At 39.3% G+C, this 21372-nt stretch overlaps 1 protein-coding gene across 6 annotated transcripts in view; it reads right to left on the bottom strand.

The window, feature by feature from the left end:
* Nucleotides 1–21372, bottom strand: part of PRKN (parkin RBR E3 ubiquitin protein ligase) — a 1303276-nt gene that overhangs the window by 871197 nt on the left and 410707 nt on the right. For all 6 annotated transcript variants that reach the window (XM_081250470.1, XM_081250471.1, XM_081250469.1 and 3 more), the window contains exon 3: nt 7352–7592. In XM_081250470.1, coding sequence (XP_081106596.1) covers nt 7352–7592 — 241 coding nt within the window. The remainder of the gene's footprint in view (nt 1–7351; nt 7593–21372) is intronic.

Genomic DNA, 21372 nt, shown 5'->3' on the forward strand with positions numbered 1-21372 from the left:
GGTGTGTAATGGTATCTCATTGTTTTTTTAATTTGCAATTCCCTAATGACATGATATTGAGCATCTTTTCATATGGTTATTTGCCATCTGTATATCTTCTTTGGTGAGGTGTCTACTCAGGCCTTTTGCCAATTTTTTACAGGTTGTTCATTTTATTATTGTTGAGTTTTAAGAGATTTTGTATATTTTGAATAACAGTCCTTTATTAAATATGTCTTTTTTGCAAATATTTTCTCCCCATCTGTGGCTTTTCATTCTCTTGCCATTGTCTTTCACAGAGCAGACAATTTTAAGTTTAATGAAGTCCAGCTTATCATTTATTTATTTCATGGATCATGCCTTTGTTGTTGTATCTAAAAAGTCATTACCACATTCAAGATCATCTAAATTTTCTCCTGTGTTATCTTCCAGGTGTTTTAGTTTCATGTTTTGCCTTTAGGTCTCTGATCCATTTTGAGTCATTTTTTGTGTGTGACAAGTGTAAAATCTTTGTGTAGTTTTTTTTTTGTTTTTGTTTTTTTTTTGCATGTGGATGTCCAGTTCTTCCAGCACATTTGTTGAAAAGACTATTTGTTCTCCATCATATTGCCTTTTCTCCTTGTCAAAGATCAGCTGACCATGTTTATGTGGGTCTATTTCTGGGCTCTCTGTTCTGTAGAACTATTTGTGTATTCTTTCACCACTACTACACTCTGTTAATTGTTGTAGCTTTATAGAAACGCCTAACTTCAGAGAGCATCAAGCTTCTGACTTTTTTCTTCTCCTTCAATACTGTGTTGGCTATACTGGGTCATTTGCCTCTCCATTTAAACTTCAGAATAAGTTTGCTGATATCCACAGAATAACTTGCTAAGATTTTGACTGTAACTGTGTATGTCAAGTTGGGAAGGTGACGTCTTGACAATGTTGAGTCTTCTTATCCATGAACATGGAATGTCACTCCATTTACTTAGTTCTTTGATTTCTTTCAGCAAAGTTGTGTGATTTTCCTCATACAGATCCTGTACATATTTTGTTAGGTTTATATCTAAGTATTTCATTTTAGGGGGTGCTAATGTAAATGGTACTGTGTTTTTAATTTCTAATTACATTTTTTCATTGTTGGTATACAGGATAGCACCTGACTCTTTTATATTAACCTTGTATCCTGCAATCTTGACATAATCACTTATTAGATCCAAAAGCTTTTTTTGGTCAAATCCTTTAGATTTTCTGCATTGACAATCACATCACCTATGAACAAAGTCAGTTTTATGATTTTTCCCAATCTGTATACCTTTTGTTTCCTTTTATTGATTTATTGCATTAGCTAAGACTTTCAGTATAATGTTGACAAGGAGTGGCAGAGGTAACTTATTCTTAATTTTTTTTAACATTTGTTTATTTTTAATTTTTTTCTATTTTATGTTTTCAAGTTCTATTTCACTAATTCATTCCAGGGACTTCCTTGGTGGTCCAGTGGTTAAACTCCAAGCTTCCACTGCAGGGGGCATGGGTTTGATCCCTGGTCAGGAACTAAGATCCCACATGTGGCATAGGGCAGCCAAAACAAACAAACAAAAATTCATTCCAGCATGTAATGCTTCATCGAAAGTAGTCTCTTTCATTTAGTAAAAAGATGTATAATTATTGTAAAGGAAAATGTTCTTCAAAACTAATGAAATGCTTTGTTAGTAAACTGGGGCAATGAGACTTAGAAAGAACTGGATAAAATTAATGAAAGTTTTCTTTTTAAAGACCCAAAAATTATGAAAAAATAGTACGCCTTGTGATATAAAAGTTGAGTTTTAAAATTTGACTACTTGGCTAAAATTAACAATTAACATGATTCTTCAACCTTTATAACCAAAATATCTAGAAGAAAAGCAAAAACTCATTCATTCCTTCTGATATGTAAATTTAAATGAATACAGACTAGCGGATATGTTGAACACAAGGTCTGGAGTAAGACAGTCCTTAATCGAGTCTTCCTTTGGATTCGTTCCTCAAATGATCTGATACTACTTTCCATCTATTAGGAGGACATTAATCTATTCTACTTGATGGGGTTTCTGAAGAATTAAACAAGACATTTCATGGAAGCAGGGCTTAGGACAGTGCCAGGTTCAGGATAAGCATTCACAGATGTTGACTATCATTACCACCAGTTCCTGATGTCATGGGTGTTACGGTATTTTGATGATTTGAAACACTTATCTTGTTGCTTCTACCTTGGCATCCTGAAGTTTATTCACAAGCAGCCAAGGTGAACATTCCCTAAGTCACATCATGTCACTCCATCTCTCAAAACTCCTCCAGTGGCTCCCTTCTCACCAGGGTAAAATCTAGGGCCTACAAACCCTACACAGCACAGCCTACAGTTTTCTGAGGCCTGTGAGGACATGGCTGCCCTGGAGAAGGGTTATGAGGAGGTTGGTGTGGATTCTGTTGAAGGAGAGGGAGAGGAAGAAGGAGAGGAATATTAATTCCCATTCCTTTCAGTCCTGCAGCATGTCATCCTCAGAATTTCAGCTTCAACATTAGTTGACAGGAGTAAAACTTTCTTATTAGATTGTCTTCACTTTCAACAGTGATCATGTATTACTGTCTTCCTTTCTGACTTCCTGACTTCCTGAAGTAGGAGACTTCCTGTCTCCTACTGTTTCACTTCCTCTGCCCCAGCCACGCTGTCCTCCTTGCTTTCCAAGCATGGTCCTGCCTTGAGTCCATACTTTTGCTGTCCCCTCTACCTGAGATTCCTGAATGGATGCTCCCTGAAATGCTCTCCTCAATTGTCACGGCATGAGAGAGGCCTCTGACCACCTTATACAAAAGAGCACCCTTTCCAACACTCTGTATTCCCTTTACTATGCTAATTTTTTCACCAGAGAACATATACTTACTAGCTATTCGGCTTTTTGTTTGCTTGTTTATTATCTTCTTCCCAACTAGAATGAGATCCAGTTGGGTTGGTAATTTTGCTGTTACTATTTCCTGCTACATCCCAGCACCTAGAATTGTGCCTGGCAAAGAGTAGGGATTCTCTAATTATTTAAGTAGTTAGCTAACTGCATGACAAATATTGGAGAATATTCCTATTTCTTCCTAGATCCAATAGCTTCTTTCATCTGATCATCAGGAGGGGATGAATTGTGTTTCTTTAAGGAAACACAAACATAATATGTGAACTTAGTTCATGCATGGGTTCCTTGGAGTCCAGGAATAGCTTACTCGATGCTCTTATTCAAATGTTTATAAAATAATATACAATAACAATATTTTAAAACAATACAAATTCTTACTGTGTAGGACAGTGTTATTCAAAGCATGGCTCCTGGAACCATACTTTCAGCAAGACCTGGGAACTTGTTAGAAATGCAGATTCTCAGTCACCACTCCAGGAAGACTGAGCTGGACCCAGCCCTCAGGTGACACCAATGAGTACTGAACCTTGAGAACCACTGCTTTAAGGAATTCTTAAGTGACTCATTTCAGTTCTTTGACTTCCTCTTAAAAATCATAATCTAACATGTCCTAGCTTCTAAATACAAATAGTATAAACTGACTATTAATGTAGATCATGACAATGCCTCTTACATTGACCAATTATCTTTTGCACCTATAAATACCTGAAGGACATGCTCTCAAGTTGCAGTTCTTATTTGTTGCATCTACTTTTGTGGCTACAGCCCAGCTCTCCACCTTTTAGAGCCCTCTCACGTTTGGTGAGCACCTAAATTCTTCCTTGTCTAATTCAAGCACCCTGGAAACACGCAGAAAATTAGGTTTATTTCTCTTAAATTTCTTTCTTACAGGCAGAAGTTTTCAAACATTTTTCAACCAGGGACCTTTTTTCTTTTTTTTTCCCCAAATGAAATGCACTGTAGACGCTTTGTATATAAAACTGGTAATTATGAGCCTGCTCTTGCTACTATGGATTGACTTGGTTTGTCCACCTGTCTTTCCCAACCTTCCTACCACTTGGTTGAAGACTCTAGGTAGGTCTCACAGTTGAAAGGTGGGAAAACATTTGCTATAGGGCAGCATTTCTTGGAGTGTGCTCAGCACCATGATTTCTGAATCTCTGTCCTCAGCTAATGGAATCAGACTTTCTGGCCCTGGAATAAGCATTGAACAAACATTCCCACTAGAGTTTGTGAGTCACTGCTCTAGGAACTCTAAACTATCATTTTTATTTAAAAAAATAATTGTATAAGCACGTCATTTGCCCACAGTCATTTCAAATAATCTCATTCAAGGTATTCCATTCATTCAAGCAGTAAAATTAACAAAATATTTTAAGAGGTGAAGTTTCATTTTTCTCTGTATAACGTTGAACAAGTCATTAGTTCTAAAAGTTAAACACACAGAAAATTCTGATGAATGGCTTATTACATTTACAGTTTTACATAATTTAGGAAACATTGATCACCATTTTTTCTTAGAGATTTTGTGGGAAACTACAGTAAATTGAACAAATATCCTGTCCTCAAAGAGATAAAGTATATATAGAAAGAACTAGAGTACAAAATAGAAAATAATAAAAGGTATGCAAGTTCTGAAAAGGAGATGATTCTTTCCACTTCAGAAGATTAAGGGATGACTCCTTGCAGTTCAGAGTTTCAGTTCAATGCAGAATAAAGTCTTAAAGTTGACCTGGAATAACTCATATTTTTTTGCCTGATTCTTTCCAGATGCAACATAACTTACACCACCCTTTCAGCACAGGAAAGGTAATAGGAGAGCTCACTCCTGATCTGGGGTGATGGAAGGAGAAGTACAATAGGATGCTGGCCACCTGGCATGCCAGCAAGTGTTGCCAAGCCCAGTCCCCAGCCAGCAAAATACATGCAGCTAACAGGTCACCACTGGTCAGTGGGTAAATGAGAAACAGGGTGATTAGAGGTCAGACTACATGAGGTCTATATGGAAAGTTAAGGTTAAACAGTCCAATAACAAAGCATACAGTAGCCTGCAAGCTCTTGCTACAGTGCTACTGTACTATGTAAATTTATGAGAGTTTCTTTAATCTATTGTTTGGGTTGAAACAATTACATATTTCACTTAAAATCTAAGTAGAATATTAGACGTTTAGCAGAATTTTCTGAGAGTGTACCAGTATCTCAATCACTGTAGAAAGAGAATATTTTCTTCAGTAGAAGTATTATGATCTAGCAAGAGAAACAATGGAAGGTGCCAATAATTCCAAATTTATAATCATAAAATAAAACTCTCAAGAAGACTGAAGGCAATTTTATAATAAAATAATAAGATTCTACTTTTTAAATCTTCAGATAAATACCAGTGACAAGATAGTAGAATCACAAACATTAGGAAACATTAAAATATGTGAATACCTATAAATGATAATTATTCTGCTTATATTATTATTAATGTTCAGATAATACACATAAGGATTTAATTTTGCTCTAAAGCAACAGCCCCCAACCTTTTTGGCACCAGGGACCAGTTTCATGGAAGACAATTTTCCACGGACAGGGAGTGGGGGGTGGTTCAGGCGGTAACGCAAGCAACGGGGAGCGATGGGGAGCAGCAGATGAAGCTTCACTCGCTTGCCCACTGCTCACCTCCTGCTGTGCGGCCCGGGCTCCTAACAGGCCATGACTGGTACCGGTCCATGGCCCATGGGTTGGGGACTCCTGCTCTAAAGATTTCCTCTCAGATATAAGTTAGGTCATCTAATTCCAAACTCCTAGTCTCTAAAACCACGTTTTTACATTTTAACCTGTGTCACATTATGGGTGATTCCCTCATATATATCTTCCAATTCATTAATTGTCTCTTTGGCATTGACAAATTGCTCTTTTAACCAATCTGTTGAGGATTTTGTTTCATTCTAATAGTTAAATTTATGCTCTATTCAATAGCTATCTTTTTCTATTATGTCTGTTTTCTGTTTTGATTTCAATTTTTTATTTTATGTCCTAATTAACATAGAACATTTTTGTTTTGTATTCTGTTTCAAATTGTCATTTTATTTTCTCATGTTTTGGGGGAAACCAATCTTCTAGTTTATGGTGTATGCTCTCCTCCACTCAGGGTAGAATATCCCTTTGTTTGACTTATAATGGGTATAATGAGGACCCCTTCAGTAGGGCTTGTTCATCTCTGGAGGCCATGACCCCCAAGTGTTCTCTGGAATGCTTTTATGTACATTCTGCTTGAGACATCAGATATGCCAAAGCCTGGGTCTGATATTTATATTAATTCCTCCTTGTGGACAACAAACCTCTCAACATGTATTGGGAGGTTTAGGTTTATCTCATTTCCCCCATTTCTCAGTTATGTTTTCAGTCTCCTAGGTGCCCAGTCCCTGTAAAGGATATGAAGTCTTCATTCCTTCCACAACCACCTCAGGGCCACCAGAGCACCATGCACTTAAATTCCTGGTTTATTCATTCCTTTATTTAAAGACAGCTGTGTTGTTTCTACTTCTTCACTTATCCCTGGAAAATTTCCTTTTTCTTTTTTTTTTCAATCTCACCTATGATTTTAAAAATATTAATTAAATTTTATTTAGTAATTTTAGCAAGAAGCCTCTCTCTTGCTTGTTCCAGAAGTCTCTGACACTGTGAAAGCCATACCAGCCCAGGGCTGCTTACGTCTTCACCTATTGCACGTGGGAGAGAAATAAACTTCTACCTTGCCAAGTCATTGTTATTATTTTGTGTTTTCTGTCACACACAGTCAAAAATAATCCTGTTGTACCTTTGACTATTTAGACTGGAGAATAAGAGACTAAGGGAAACATACTAATATTGTCAGAATAACAAAGGGATTGTCATTCATGCCAAAACAAACTTTTGAAATGGGCTGTAGCATAAAGAAGGAAGAATTCTTTCACACAAAGGATATTATTGACATTGTCATTTGTTCTTAGAACCTGCGAATGACTAAAATTACCTCTGAAATTCTCTTTTTCCTTTTCTAAAATTTCTCTACATCAGAAACATAATCAACCAAAATGTATTTTAAGAAAATAAGAAATAGAAGAAAACAAAGGCGAAAGTTGAGAGGGACATATAGGTACCTTAATCATATATTCTGAGCCTAGCACAATGTATCACATGTCCCCACCACCCCTAGTTCCTCCAAAAGTAAACCCAAGATACTATCACTATGGTCCTGACACCTTCCCCATCCTTTATGTTCGTTCTTAATATGATAGCTGTGTTTCGTTGTACTTATTAAATGTGTCACCTCAAAGTTTACATCCACATACGCTCCTTCTAGTCATGTCTCCTTCTGGTGATTTAGAACTTGTCATGAACTAAATACACACAGAGTGAGGCCATTCTTCATGGAGATTTTACCACACAAAATGCTTTACTAGCCATAGTCAGTCAATTACCTGGCCTTTCAGCTGGTGGGCCACCATTCTCGTTGTCATCCTTCAGAATAATAGCCAGACCCACTGAGTCAGCTGGGAGGACGGAGCTGCTGAGGTCCACACGAGTTAGGCTCTCAGGCTCCCTCTCAGAGCCCCGTGCAGTGTTCTGTGGGCTGTCCCCTCCAGCTGTGTTCCTTTCTGGGACTTTTCTCTGGGGTCTCAGCACAATGTGAATGATGCTCTGCTGATCCAGGTCACAGCTCTGTGGGAGAGTGAGACAAAAACACAACAAGAAAGGGCAGACATTAAAACACCAGGAGAAGCTGAATTTGTCATCAGTTCTAGAGTGTGTAAAGTCATTGGTTTATGTCCAATGTCTGCATGCAATCATGGAACTTAAATAAAAGTGACACGTGTGATTGATTGATCAGGATAGGCACACTCACCCTGTAGCAGGGGCCAACACCTACACATGTGTGTGTTAATGTTGAACTGGGGCCAGAAACTAAAATGTGGGGATAAATGGAACAGGACAACAGACAAAAACTGAAGTAATATTCAAAGGGACATGAAATCTAGCGGGAAAGAAACATGTATCACACTGCACACATAACCATACTGAAAAGCAGTATGCTTTTATTCTATTTTATTTTTTTTTAATTTTTTTAATTATTTATTTTTTTTAATTTAATTTTTTTATTTTTTATTTTTTTTATTTTTTGCTTTATAACAAATTTAATCAGTTATACATATACATATGTTCCCATATCCCCTCCCTTTTGCGTCTTCCTCCCACCCTCCCTATCCCACCCCTCCAGGCGGTCACAAAGCACCGAGCTGATCTCCCTGTGCTATGCGGCTGCTTCCCACTAGCTATCTACCTTACGTTTGGTAGTGTATATATGTCCATGCCACTCTTTCACTTTGTCACAGCTTACCCTTCCCCCTCCCCATATCCTCAAGTCCATTCTCTAGTAGGTCTGTGTCTGTATTCCTGTCTTACCCCTATGTTCTTCATGACATTTTTTTTTTCTTAAATTCCATATATATGTGTCAGCATAGAGTATTTGTCTTTCTCTTTCTGACTTACTTCACTCTGTATGACAGACTCTAGGTCCATCCACCTCATTACAAATAGCTCAATTTCATTTCTTTTTATGGCTGAGTAATATTCCATTGTATATATGTGCCACATCTTCTTTACCCATTCATCTGATGATGGACACTTAGGTTGTTTCCATCTCCGGGCTATTGTAAATAGGGCTGCTATGAACATTTTGGTACATGTCTCTTTTTGAATTATGGTTTTCTCAGGGTATATGCCCAGTAGTGGGATTGCTGGGTCATATGGTAGTTCTATTTGTAGTTTTTTAAGGAACCTCCATACCGTTCTCCATAGCGGCTGTACCAATTCACATTCCCACCAGCAGTGCAAGAGTGTTCCTTTTTTTCCACACCCTCTCCAGCATTTATTGTTTCTAGATTTTTTGATGATGGCCATTCTGACTGGTGTGAGATGATATCTCATTGTAGTTTTGATTTGCATTTCTCTAATGAGTAAAGATGTTGAGCATCCTTTCATGTGTTTGTTGGCAGTCTGTATATCTTCTGTGGAGAAATGTCTATTTAGGTCTTCTGCCCATTTTTGGATTGGGTTGTTTGTTTTTTTGTTATTGAGCTGCATGAGCTGCTTATAAATTTTGGAGATTAATCCTTTGTCAGTTGCTTCATTTACAAATATTTTCTCCCATTCTGAGGGTTGTCTTTTGGTCTTGTTTATGGTTTCCTTTGCTGTGCAAAAGCTTTTAAGTTTCATTAGGTCCCATGTGTTTATTTTTGTCTTTATTTCCATTTCTCTAGGAGGTGGGTCAAAAAGGATCTTGCTGTGATTTATGTCATAGAGTGTTCTGCCTATGTTTTCCTCTAAGAGTTTGATAGTTTCTGGCCTTACATTTAGGTCTTTAAGCCATTTTGAGCTTATTTTTGTGTATGGTGTTAGGGAGTGATCTAATCTCATACTTTTACATGTCCCTATCCAGTTTTCCCAGCACCACTTATTGAAGAGACTGTCCTTTCTCCACTGTACATTCCTGCCTCCTTTATCAAAGATAAGGTGACCATATGTCCGTGGGTTTATCTCTGGGCTTTCTATCCTGTTCCATTGATCTATCTTTCTGTTTTTGTGCCAGTACCATACTGTCTTGATTACTGTAGCTTTGTAGTATAGTCTGAAGTCAGGGAGCCTGATTCCTCCAGCTCCATTTTTCGTTCTCAAGATTGTTTTGGCTATTCGGGGTCTTTTGTGTTTCCATACAAACTGCAAAATTTTTTGCTCTAGTTCTGTGAAAAATGCCAGGGGTAGTTTGATAGGGATTGCATTGAATCTGTAGATTGCTTTGGGCAGTAGAGTCATTTTCACAATGTTGATTCTTCCAATCCAAGAACATGGTACATCTCTCCATCTATTTGTATCATCTTTAATTTCTTTCATCAGTGTCTTATAATTTTCTGCATACAGGTCTTTTGTCTCCTTGGGTAGGTTTATTCCTAGATATTTTATTCTTTTTGTTGCAATGGTAAATGGGAGTGTTTCCTTGATTTCACTTTCAGATTTTTCATCATTAGTATATAGGAATGCCAGAGATTTCTGTGCATTAATTTTGTATCCTGCAACTTTACCAAATTCATTGATTAGCTCTAGTAGTTTTCTGGTAGCATCTTTAGGATTCTCTATGTATAGTATCATGTCATCTGCAAACAGTGACAGCTTTACTTCTTCTTTTCCAATTTGGATTCCTTTTATTTCCTTTTCTTCTCTGATTGCTGTGGCTAAAACTTCCAAAACTATGTTGAATAAGAGTGGTGAGAGTGGGCAACCTTGTCTTGCTCCTGACCTTAGTGGAAATGGTTTCAGTTTTTCACCATTGACGATGCTGGCTGTGGGTTTGTCATATATGGCCTTTATTATGTTGAGGAAAGTTCCCTCTATGCCTACTTTCTGCAGGGTTTTTATCATAAATGGGTGTTGAATTTTGTCGAAAGCTTTCTCTGCATCTATTGAGATGATCATATGCTTTTTCTCCTTCAATTTGTTAATATGGTGTATCACGTTGATTGATTTGTGTATATGGAAGAATCCTTGCATTCCTGGAATAAACCCCACTTACTCATGGTGTATGATCCTTTTAATGTGCTCTTGGATTCTGTTTGCTAGTATTTTGTTGAGGATTTTTGCATCTATGTTCATCAGTGATATTGGCCTGTAGTTTTCTTTCTTTGTGACATCTTTTTCTGGTTTTGGTATCAAGGTGATGGTGGCCTCGTAGAATGAGTTTGGGAGTGCTCCTCCCTCTGCTATATTTTGGAAGAGTTTGAGAAGGATAGGTGTTAGCTCTTCTCTAAATGCTTGATAGAATTCACCTGTGAAGCCATCTGGTCCTGGGCTTTTGTTTGTTGGAAGATTTTTTATCACAGTTTCAATTTCAGTGCTTGTGATTGGTCTGTTCATATTTTCTATTTCTTCCTGATTCAGTCTTGGCAGGTTGTGCATTTCTAAGAATTTGTCCATTTCTTCCAGGTTGTCCATTTTATTGGCATAGAGTTGCTTGTAGTAATCTCTCATGATCTTTTGTATTTCTGCAGTGTCAGTTGTTACTTCTCCTTTTTCATTTCTAATTCTATTGATGTGGGTCTTCTCCCTTTTTTTCTTGATGAGTCTGGCTAATGGTTTATCAATTTTGTTTATCTTCTCAAAGAACCAGCTTTTAGTTTTATTAATCTTTGCTATCGTTTCCTTCATTTCTTTTTCATTTATTTCTGATCTGATTTTTATGATTTCTTTCCTTCTGCTAACTTTGGGATGTTTTTGTTCTTCTTTCTCTGATTGCTTTAGGTGCAAGGTTAGGTTGTTTATTCGAGATGTTTCCTCTTTCTTAAGGTGGGATTGTATTGCTATAAACTTCCCTCTTAGAACTGCTTTTGCTGCACTCCATAGGTTTTGGGTCGTCGTGTCTCCATTGTCATTTGTTTCTAGGTATTTTTTAATTTCCCCTTTGATTTCTTCAGTGATCACTTCGTTATTAAGTAGGGTATTGTTTAGCCTCCATGTGTTTGTATTTTTTACAGCTCTTTTCCTGTAATTGATATCTAGTCTCATAGCATTGTCTTCGGAAAAGATACTTGATACAATTTCAATTTTCTTAAATTTACCAAGGGTTGATTTGTGACCCAAGATATGATCTATCCTGGAGAATGTTCCATGAGCACTTGAGAAAAATGTGTATTCTGTTGTTTTTGGATGGAATGTCCTATAAATATCAATTAAGTCCATCTTGTTTAATGTATCATTTAAAGCTTGTGTTTCCTTATTTATTTTCATTTTGGATGATCTGTCCATTGGTGAAAGTGGGCTGTTAAAGTCCCCTACTATGATTGTGTTACTGTCGATTTCTCCTTTTATGGCTGTTAGTATTTGCCTTATGTATTGAGGTGCTCCTATGTTGGGTGCATAAATATTTACAATTGTTATATCTTCTTCTTGGATCGATCCCTTGATCATTATGTAGTGTCCTTCTTTGTCTCTTCTAGTAGTCTTTATTTTAAAGTCTATTTTGTTTGATATGAGAATTTCTACTCCAGCTTTCTTTTGGTTTCCATTTGCATGGAATATCTTTTTCCATCCCTTTACTTTCAGTCTGTATGTGTCTCTAGGTCTGAAGTGGGTCTCTTGTAGACAGCATATATGTGGGTCTTGTTTTTGTATCCATTCAGCCAATCTGTGTCTTTTGGTGGGAGCATTTAGTCCATTTACATTTAAGGTAATTATCGATATGTATGTTCCTATTCCCATTTTCTTAATTGTTTTGGGTTCCTTATTGTAGGTCTTTTCCTTCTGCTGTGTTTCTTGCCTAGAGGAGTTCCTTTAGCATTTGTTGTAAAGCTGGTTTGGTGGTGCTGAACTCTCTCAGCTTTTGCTTGTCTGTAAACGTTTTAATTTCTCCATCAAATCTGAATGAGATCCTTGCTGGGTAGAGTAATCTTGGTTGCAGGTTTTTCTCCTTCATCACTTTAATTATGTCCTGCCACTCCCTTCTGGCTTGTAGAGTTTCTGCTGAGAGATCAGCTGGTATCCTGATGGGGATTCCCTTGTGTGTTATTTGTTGTTTTTGCCTTGCTGCTTTTAATATGATTCCTTTGTGTTTAATTTTTGACAGTTTGATTAATATGTGTCTTGGCGTATTTCTCCTTGGATTTATTCTGTATGGGACTCTCTGTGCCTCCTGGACTTGATTAACTATTTCCTTTCCCATATTAGGGAAGTTTTCAACTATAATCTCTTCAAATATTTTCTCAGTCCCTTTCTTTTTCTCTTCTTCTTCTGGAACCCCTATAATTCGAATGTTGGTGCGTTTAATGTTGTCCCAGAGGTCTCTGAGACTGTCCTCTGTTCTTTTCATTCTTTTTTCTTTACTTTGCTCTGCAGCAGTTATTTCCACTATTTTATCTGCCACCTCACTTATCCGTTCTTCTGCCTCAGTTATTCTGCTATTGATCCCATCTAGAGTATTTTTTATTTCATGTATTGTGTTTTTAATCGATGCTTGATTCATCTTTAGTTCTTCTAGGTCCTTGTTAACTGTTTCTTGCATTTTGTCTATTCTATTTCCAAGATTTTGGATCTGGGAAATAGAATCTTGGATCATCTTTACCATCATTATTCTGAATTCTTTTTCAGGTAGACTGCCTATTACCTCTTCATTTGTTAGGTCTGGTGGGTTTTTATCTTGCTCCTTCTCCTGCTGTGTGTTTTTCTGTCTTCTCATTTTGCTTATGTTACTGTGTTTGGGGTCTCCTTTTTGCAGGCTGCAGGTTCGCAGTTCCCGTTGTTTTTGGTGTCTGTCCCCAGTGGCTAAGGTTGGTTTAGTGGGTTGTGTAGGCTTCCTGGTGGAGGGGACTAGTGCCTGTGTTCTGGTGGATGAGTCTGTATCTTGTCTTTCTGGTGGGCAGGTCCACGTCTGGTGGTGTGTTTTGGGGTGTCTGCGGAGTTTTTATGATTTTAGGCCACCTCTCTGCTAATGGGTGGCGTTGTGTTCCTGTCTTGCTAGTTGTTTGGCATAGGGTGTCCAGCACTGTAGCTTGCTGGTCGTTGAGTGAAGCTGGGTGCTGGTGTTGAGATGGAGATCTCTGGAAGATTTTCGCCGTTTGATATTATGTGGAGCTGGGAGGTCTCTTGTGGACCAGTGTCCTGAAGTTGGCTCTCCCACCTCAGAGGCACAGCACTGACTCCTGGCTCCTCAATTTGGGATGATTTGTTGTCCATTCATGTATTCCACAGACGCAGGGTACATCAAGTTGATTGTGGAGCTTTAATCCGCTGCTTCTGAGGCTGCTGGGAGAGGTTTCCCTTTCTCTTCTTTGTTCTCACAGCTCCTGGGTCTCAGCTTTGGATGTGGCCCCGCCTCTGCGTGTAGGTCGCCGGAGGGCGTCTGTTCTTCGCTCAGACAGGACAGGGTTAAAGGAGCAGCCTCTTCGGGGACTCTGGCTCACTCAGGCCGGGCGGGAGGGAGGGGCACGGAGTGCGGGGTGAGCCTGCAGCGGCAGAGGTCGGCGTGACGTTGCACCAGCCCAAGGCGTGCCGTGCGTTCTCCCAGGGAAGCCGCCCCTGGATCCCGGGACCCCGGCAGTGGCGGGCTGCACAGGCTGCCGGAAGGGCGGGTGGACAGTGACTTGCGCTCGCACACAGGCTTCTTGGCGGCGGCAGCAGCAGCCCCAGCGTCCCACGCCCGTCACTGGGCTCCGCGCTTTCAGTCGCGACTCGCGCCCGTCTGTGGAGCCCCTTTAAGCAGCGCTCTTAATTCCCTCTCCTCGCGCACCAGGAAACCAAGAGGGAAGAAAAAGTCTCTTGCCTCTTCGGCAGCTCCAGAGTTTTCCCGGACTCCCTGCCGGCTAGCTGTGGCACATTAGCCCCCTTCAGGCTGAGTTCTCGCCGCCAGCCCCTGTCCTCTCCCTGCGCTCTGACCGAAGCCCGAGCCTCAGCTTCCAGCGCCGCCCGCCCCGCCCCGCCCCGGCGGGCGAGCAGACAAGCCTCTCGGGCTGGTGAGTGCCGCTCGGCACCGATCCTCTGTGTGGGGATCTCTCCGCTTTGCCCTACCCAGGTATGTGGGGAGTTTCTTGCCTTTTGGGAGGTCTGGGATCTTCTGCCAGCGTTCAGTAGGTGTTCTGTAGGAGTTGTTCCACGTGTAGCTGTATTTCTGGTGTATCCGTGGGGAGGAAGGTGATCTCCGCGTCTTACTCTTCCGCCATCTTACCCGGAAGTCTCAGCAGTATGCTTTTAAAACTGACTTCCTGGACATATGTCCTTATAATTTTCAAATTTAAATCCTAGCACTCATTTCTGTTTTAAAAAGCACAGAGTTGGTTATTACCAACTACAGGGCAATTTTCTCTAGAATTTACAATACACTTGTTTACAGTAGGCTCCACGTATACTCAGACATCACTAGCAATCACACCACCAGGCCAGTGAAGCAAGAGGACAGGGTACCAGTGCCATCTCGGATCATTCACTGTTTCTTCCAATCTCACAATTAAAATCAGTGGACATCTACAAAAATGTTTTGTATCTATATATTAATGTGTACAAACAGGAGACTTTAAAATTTAGTAGAATTAGTAGAAACTAACACAATATTGTAAAGCAACTATACTCCAATAAAAAATAAAATAAAATAAAATAAAAGCATAAAAAAAAGAAAAGAAAGTTAGACATCAGATAATTTACTTGAACAGAAACTATACTAACTTAAGTTAAATCTCTGTTTCAGAATATCTACTGGGTAGACACAGTCGTTCATCTGTCTGTCCCTCCTCCCACAGAGCGAGGACCCTCCTCTCTCTACAACACCCCCCACTGCCATTCTCCCTCATCTTAGGAAGTTTAAATAACACCCACATAAACTGGTAACAATCATAACCCCCCAAGTGCCGTGTTATCACTATCAAACTTTTAAGAATGGTGCCTGACACTCATCAGCACTCCCTGCCCACACACCACTGCTTGGTATCAGCCTCGCCCACTCAGGAAGGTCACCAGCATGCCCTCCGGTCCCAAATCCCACTCTGATCTCTTCTGGTCCCGTGTCTCGGGTCTCGGTCACATCGACACACTTTCTCTTCCTGCCGCCTGTCGCCGCAGCTTCCCAGCTCTCCCCAGGACTGCTCCTACTCAGCAGTGGTCACTCTGTGTCAATCTGTCCCCTCAGTCCGCCCCTACCTGACTTCCTATTTCTGTCAAGGCACCACCATCCCCCATGTTATCCCAGCATCAAGGCTTCCCCTCCCACCTAAAACTCCAGTCATTCTCCTATGTTTTCTAAGGAGGGTTTCACCACCTTGGAACCTTCCTCCCTACTGTTACATCCAGCAAGGTGTCAAGAGTAACTAATTCTGACTCAGAAATTCCCTTCACATCTTCAGGTCCTTTACATCCCAATCGTCACCTCCCCATTTTAGGCCTCCATCATTACAAGAGCTTTGTAATTACTTCCTTACCTCTTGTCTTTCCCTGCAAACCTTTTGTATAAGAATTTCTGGTGTGTTCTACATAGTCTTTCTAAAGTGTCTCACTATTACTGGTTAAATATAGTCTAACATCTTACAATCTTCTTCAAGTGTGTTTAGACTCTTCTCCTTTCTAGACCAACTGTCTTTTCCTCTCCATTATATATGTAGATTATATTATTCTTCAAAAAATATTCACTGTCATCTCCCTTCATCCTGCCCTTGATTTTGGGTGAAGCCATGTGATCAGCTTTGGCTAATAGGATGTTTGCAGATGTGATTGAACCAGGGCTTTAGAGTATATTTGCACCACTGCCCTGGCTATCAAAAAAGAATCCCTGGAAGTTTCCACCTCTTCAGCCTGGGCCCCAGAACTGCACACATGGCGCAGACCTGAGCCCAAGCCATGGAGAGGATCAAGTGCAACCCCACCTATAGCTTGAGCAGAGTCTTCCAGCTAAATGCAGGCTGGGGCTGCAGACCCCCAGATGACCTGAAGATGCATGGGAAAGAGACGGTTATTAATGTATGGCACTGAGATCTTGTGGTTGTTCATTAAGCAGTAATCACTGACAATACACTATTTTCCATTCTAATTGGACTAACAGACGTTCTACCGCCGTTTATCATCACCTCAGTGTTTGGCCAGCACTCTAGAGACTGTACATAGCCTTTAGCCTAAGTCATATCAAACAAACCAACATCAAGATCTGAGTACACTCAAATGTGGGCATGTGAGGACATGTGCTTTGCAACAAGGAGAAACAATTGAGAATTAGCATCCTAACATATCCTGAGATTTTCATCGATATTGTGTTCTTTTCAAAAGGTTCAAAAAATCAGTCAGATAAAATTCCTCTCTCCACAGTCATAACTTACGTGGTTCATGTGACCCTCCCAGATGAAAATAATGTCTTTCTCTCTCATCTGAATCCGGGTAATCTTTCCCTGCTATGCTCTTCTACTGCAGTGATCAGAGCTTGGACAGTGTGTGTGTGTGTGTGTGTGTGTGTGTGTGTGTGTGTCTGATCCTCCAACTTAATTTAGAATTCCTTGAGAGCAGTGACTGGGTTACACTTCTATTTTTATTTACCAGAATGCCTCACACAGCACTTTGAACCCAGTAGATGTAGAAAATTCATCTATGAATTGAAAAGGTAAATGACTGAGAGGAAATAAGAATGAATGAATGAACAAATATGAACAGCTATAGACGCATAGACACAATACCTAAAGTGTTCCTCGGGGAGCAAGAAGACTGAAGAGAAAGAACATGGAATTTAAAGTCAAATAGATGTAATTTATTAGCTGTGTGATTTTTGGCAAATTACTTTCCCTGCATAAGCTTCAGTTTCTACATATGTCATTAGCAATAATATTACCAACTTTAATGATTGCTCTGAGATGTAAGGAAATATACAGAGGGCAGACCCAATCCAGTCACAACTCAATATATAATTGTCAGTATCACTATCATCATTTACAAGTTTTGAAAACTAAAGAGGGTGGGTCCTTATCTTGTATAAAGATAAAACCTCAGAATAAAACCTCAGAATCCTTTTTGGCTGCTCCACTCACACCAAGTTATTTGGAAAATGTATAACGAAGGTGGAATAAGCAGAATCTACAGATGTGACAGTTATTCTGGTAACTTTCCAGGCTTTCTGTGAACTAAAAGGTGATACAAAAAATATCCCTATATGCTCAGATGCCAGAAAACACGTGAAGAACCGGAGCAAATTCTCAGAGGCTGCTAAAATTGGACAAATATGGAAAAAATAAAAACACTGAGATTTTCCTTTCAAATCCAGATTTTCTTAATGCTCAGAGTAGAGCTGCAAAGGGGAGTAGGAAGACCCCAAACAGATTTCAGTACTTATAGTGATATTTATAGAACATATTTCCCTGAGACTCCATCCATGGTTCAGAGACCATTAACTGCTTAATTCTTTGACTCACTTGTAGAAAACGTTGTCGATTTTGGAAGCAGTCCCTTTGCCAGATGGTGCAAGTGCACCATCATGCTAGTTCAGTTCAAAGATACATTAAATAACATGTCCCATGGGCAATAAATTAGATTAAGTTTAGTTGTCTAACCACTCCAAAGCCCAAAATAATACTTAGTTCTCTTGGTATACGAACGATCCCTCAGCTTTGGGAGGTAGAGATTTTCATGGGAAGACAGCAGAGTTTTCCAACATTGTTTTAAGCTTCTTCAGGGCAAAAACAATGCCGTATTTATCTTTGTTTCCTCGATAACCAGAATATTGCTTGGCAAAGAGGAAACACTTAGTACATTTGTGTTTTCCTTATAACAAGTCATTAATTCAACAAGCAAGGCAGTGACGTAAGTCGTTTAGTGTGGACAAAACAAGTGGGCATTCACCCAGCTGGGCTTGGTCTTGTGCCATCAAGCAGAGCTGTTGTCCCACCAGGGACTGAGAGCTCAGTACCATGGGCTCTCTCTCCAGGACCTCTGACTTGGAGATACCCCAGGATTAATAAAACATCTATGGGAGTTCTCTGCCAACCAATGACCACCTCTCATCCACTGGCCATTATTCCACGATATACAAGAAATTGATGTAGTTTTCCTTTTCCAAAAAGGAGCCCTTCTGAGGACATGTAGTCAGAATTCAAATATCTGACAGCCTGGTAATATAATTAGAACACTGAAAATACGAAAAATTTGAAAAACCTGGTAATGCTTTTCAAGATATTCTTAACCTTTTGAAACATTGTAAAAATAAGTAATGTTACTCTAACAAGAAAAATTAACAAGGATTGAAAAGTTACTGGAATGTTGTCCAAGCACTTAAAGAAGGGTTACACAGATAATCTTTAAAAGGATTAATAATGAGTTTCAAAAATAGTTAATAATGCCACATATTAACAAAATGCTTTCACGTGCTATGCCGATAACAATTACATTAATAATAAAAGTAAAATAAATACATAATATGCTTGAGTTTTGTACTGTTCTCCAGATTGTGTTACAAGGTCTTCAGATGTAGTAAGTTGTTTAATATCCCCATAGTGAACTAAGGGAGCTGCTCTTACCATCCAGAAGTGAGTTGTATGTAAAGCCAGGAGAACTGTGCCTGGCACAAACTAAGCTCTTTAAACATTACTTGTCTCTGTTGTTCATTTCTATTCCACTTCACAGAAGTTAAAGGTGAGCCACAGAGAAATTCATAACAGGCTCAACGTAATCCAGCTCTTAAGTATGAAACCAGGATGGGAACCCAGGCCAAGGACTCCCGATAACCTTCTCTGACTCTCCTGAGCTCCACTATGTGGCTGCAGAGAGAAAGTGAGGTAGTGGGTGGGACAATCAGAGGAGGACAAGTCTATAGGGGCCATGGTGAAGAGTGGGGTTTGGAAGCTGCACTGGATCTGCTTCAGGTACAAAGGAATGATTCAAAGAGCCAGATATGTTAAAAACTAGAGAAGACAGCCACTGGGACCAGGGCAACCTGGAGGCCACGGAAGAAAGTTAGTGTGGGTCTGATAAAAAATAAAACCAAACAGGACGACAAGACAATGAAATAAGAATCAGTGCCAGTTATAGATGCATCAGTCAAACCATGCAAAGTAAGAACAGTTAGAGGTGGCCTGGCAACAAGGCTGGCAACCCCCAAAGGTTGGTGCCAGCTTCAGCTGTTTTTAAGTCAGCTCCCCTGCAGATCCCAAACCCCGAGGAGACAGCACTGGTCACATGGGGTTGCACTGCCTATTTATGTGTTTCTCTGTTACCAGGCAATTCCATCTTCAAGAAAAGATACTAAATCTTCCTAATGCTGTATCTACAGTATCTACTGTAGTGACCCGGTGGTCATAGTACACACTCCACCTGGGTTTGTTGAATGAATCCATGATCCTGTGAAGCACATGCCAATTGCTGCAGCCATTGCAGAGGTAAGGAAATGTGTCAGATGGCTTCAGTGAGTCGCCTAAATATGACACATAATTAGGAAATGAAAGAGCCAGCTCCACGGCCCATGTTTTCTGGCTCTCAGCCCAATGATCTTTCAAATATCCCACTTTGGACTCCCCACGCTTCTGAGTTCATCATCCAAGTATACATGTTAGAACCTCCAACGAGTTGATTTTTTAATTTTGTTTTTAAAGATTTTTTTTTTGATGTGGACCATTTTAAAAACCTTTATTGAATTTGTTACAATATTGCTTCTGTTTTATGTTTTGGTTTTTTGGCTGCGAGGCATGTGAGACCTTAGCTCTCCGACCAGGGGTCGAACCCATATCTCTTGCATTGGAAGGTGAAGTCTTAACCACTGGACTGCCTGGGAAGTCACCAGTTTATTTTATAAGCACACTGATCAGTCTACATTCATCACCATACTTGCTATACAAACTTCCATGGTCTTTAAATTAGACTGGGCTGCCTTCAATCTCTTCGATATTATTCATTCATTTTCATTCTCTCCAACTCTGTTAAACTCTTGTTTATCATAAAACATGGTTAAAATAATTACAGTTGGAAGGCTGCCCTACTTCCTATTGCATCCCAACTTTACATTTTAAGGCCTGAAAATCTTGGATTTTCATTTGAATTTTTAATAGCACACACTTTTTCCCCCAGAAAAGCAATAATATGATCAGCCAAGAATTATCAGGTAAAAGATTTCCTAATTTAATAGTCAATGATGTTATCAGATTTTAATTTTAAAAATGATTTTGGCATTAAGGAGCTCTTTCTTAGATAATTTTAAAGAAACACAGCTTAAATTTTCTTTTATTTTCTTCTTTTTTTTTTTTTTTGGTTGTTAAAGATTCAGAATGTTCATTACTTGCTTCTTCGAAAAAGAACATCTAACAAACAGATGTTTGTGTAAACCCACCAGAGTTGTTTTTTTATTTCACCAGAGTTTTTAATACAGTACTACTGTACTTTTCAAGGTACTGTACTGTTAGATTAAAAATGTTTTATTTTTTGTGTTTGTTTTTTTATGTATTATTTGTGTGAAAGTATTATAAACCTATTACAGTACAGTACTATATAACCGATTGTGTTAGTGAGTAACCTAGGTTAACTTTGTTGGACTTAACAAACAAATTGGAGTTATGAACACACTCTCGGAACAGATCTTGTTCTTAGGTAGGGGACTTATTGTAGTATATTTTCTATGTCAAAGAAAGACAATGTGGCAATTATTTAGGAAGTTATTTAAAGGTATTTTTAAATGTAATGGATCAGAAATGTTTTGTATGGTTATTGCTAACAATGAGATAATGTGGTTAAAGACAACATGAGCTAAGGACGTTTGGTGCGAGTCAGAATAACCAAAAAGAAACTATTCCCACTGATTTCTTTCTCTTGTGCTCTAGTTCACCTCCATAGTGGTGAACAAACACTAAATGCCAGTTTATATTAATTGGATGAGAATAAAAACTGTTCCTTCAACTTGATCTTTCATTTAAAAAAAACAGAGACTTTGAAAAGACATATACTTTGTGATTTA

The sequence above is a fragment of the Mesoplodon bidens genome, assembly GCF_964165515.1.
Source record: "Mesoplodon bidens genome assembly, chromosome: 12".
In the NCBI taxonomy this organism is placed as follows: Eukaryota; Metazoa; Chordata; class Mammalia; order Artiodactyla; family Ziphiidae; genus Mesoplodon; species Mesoplodon bidens.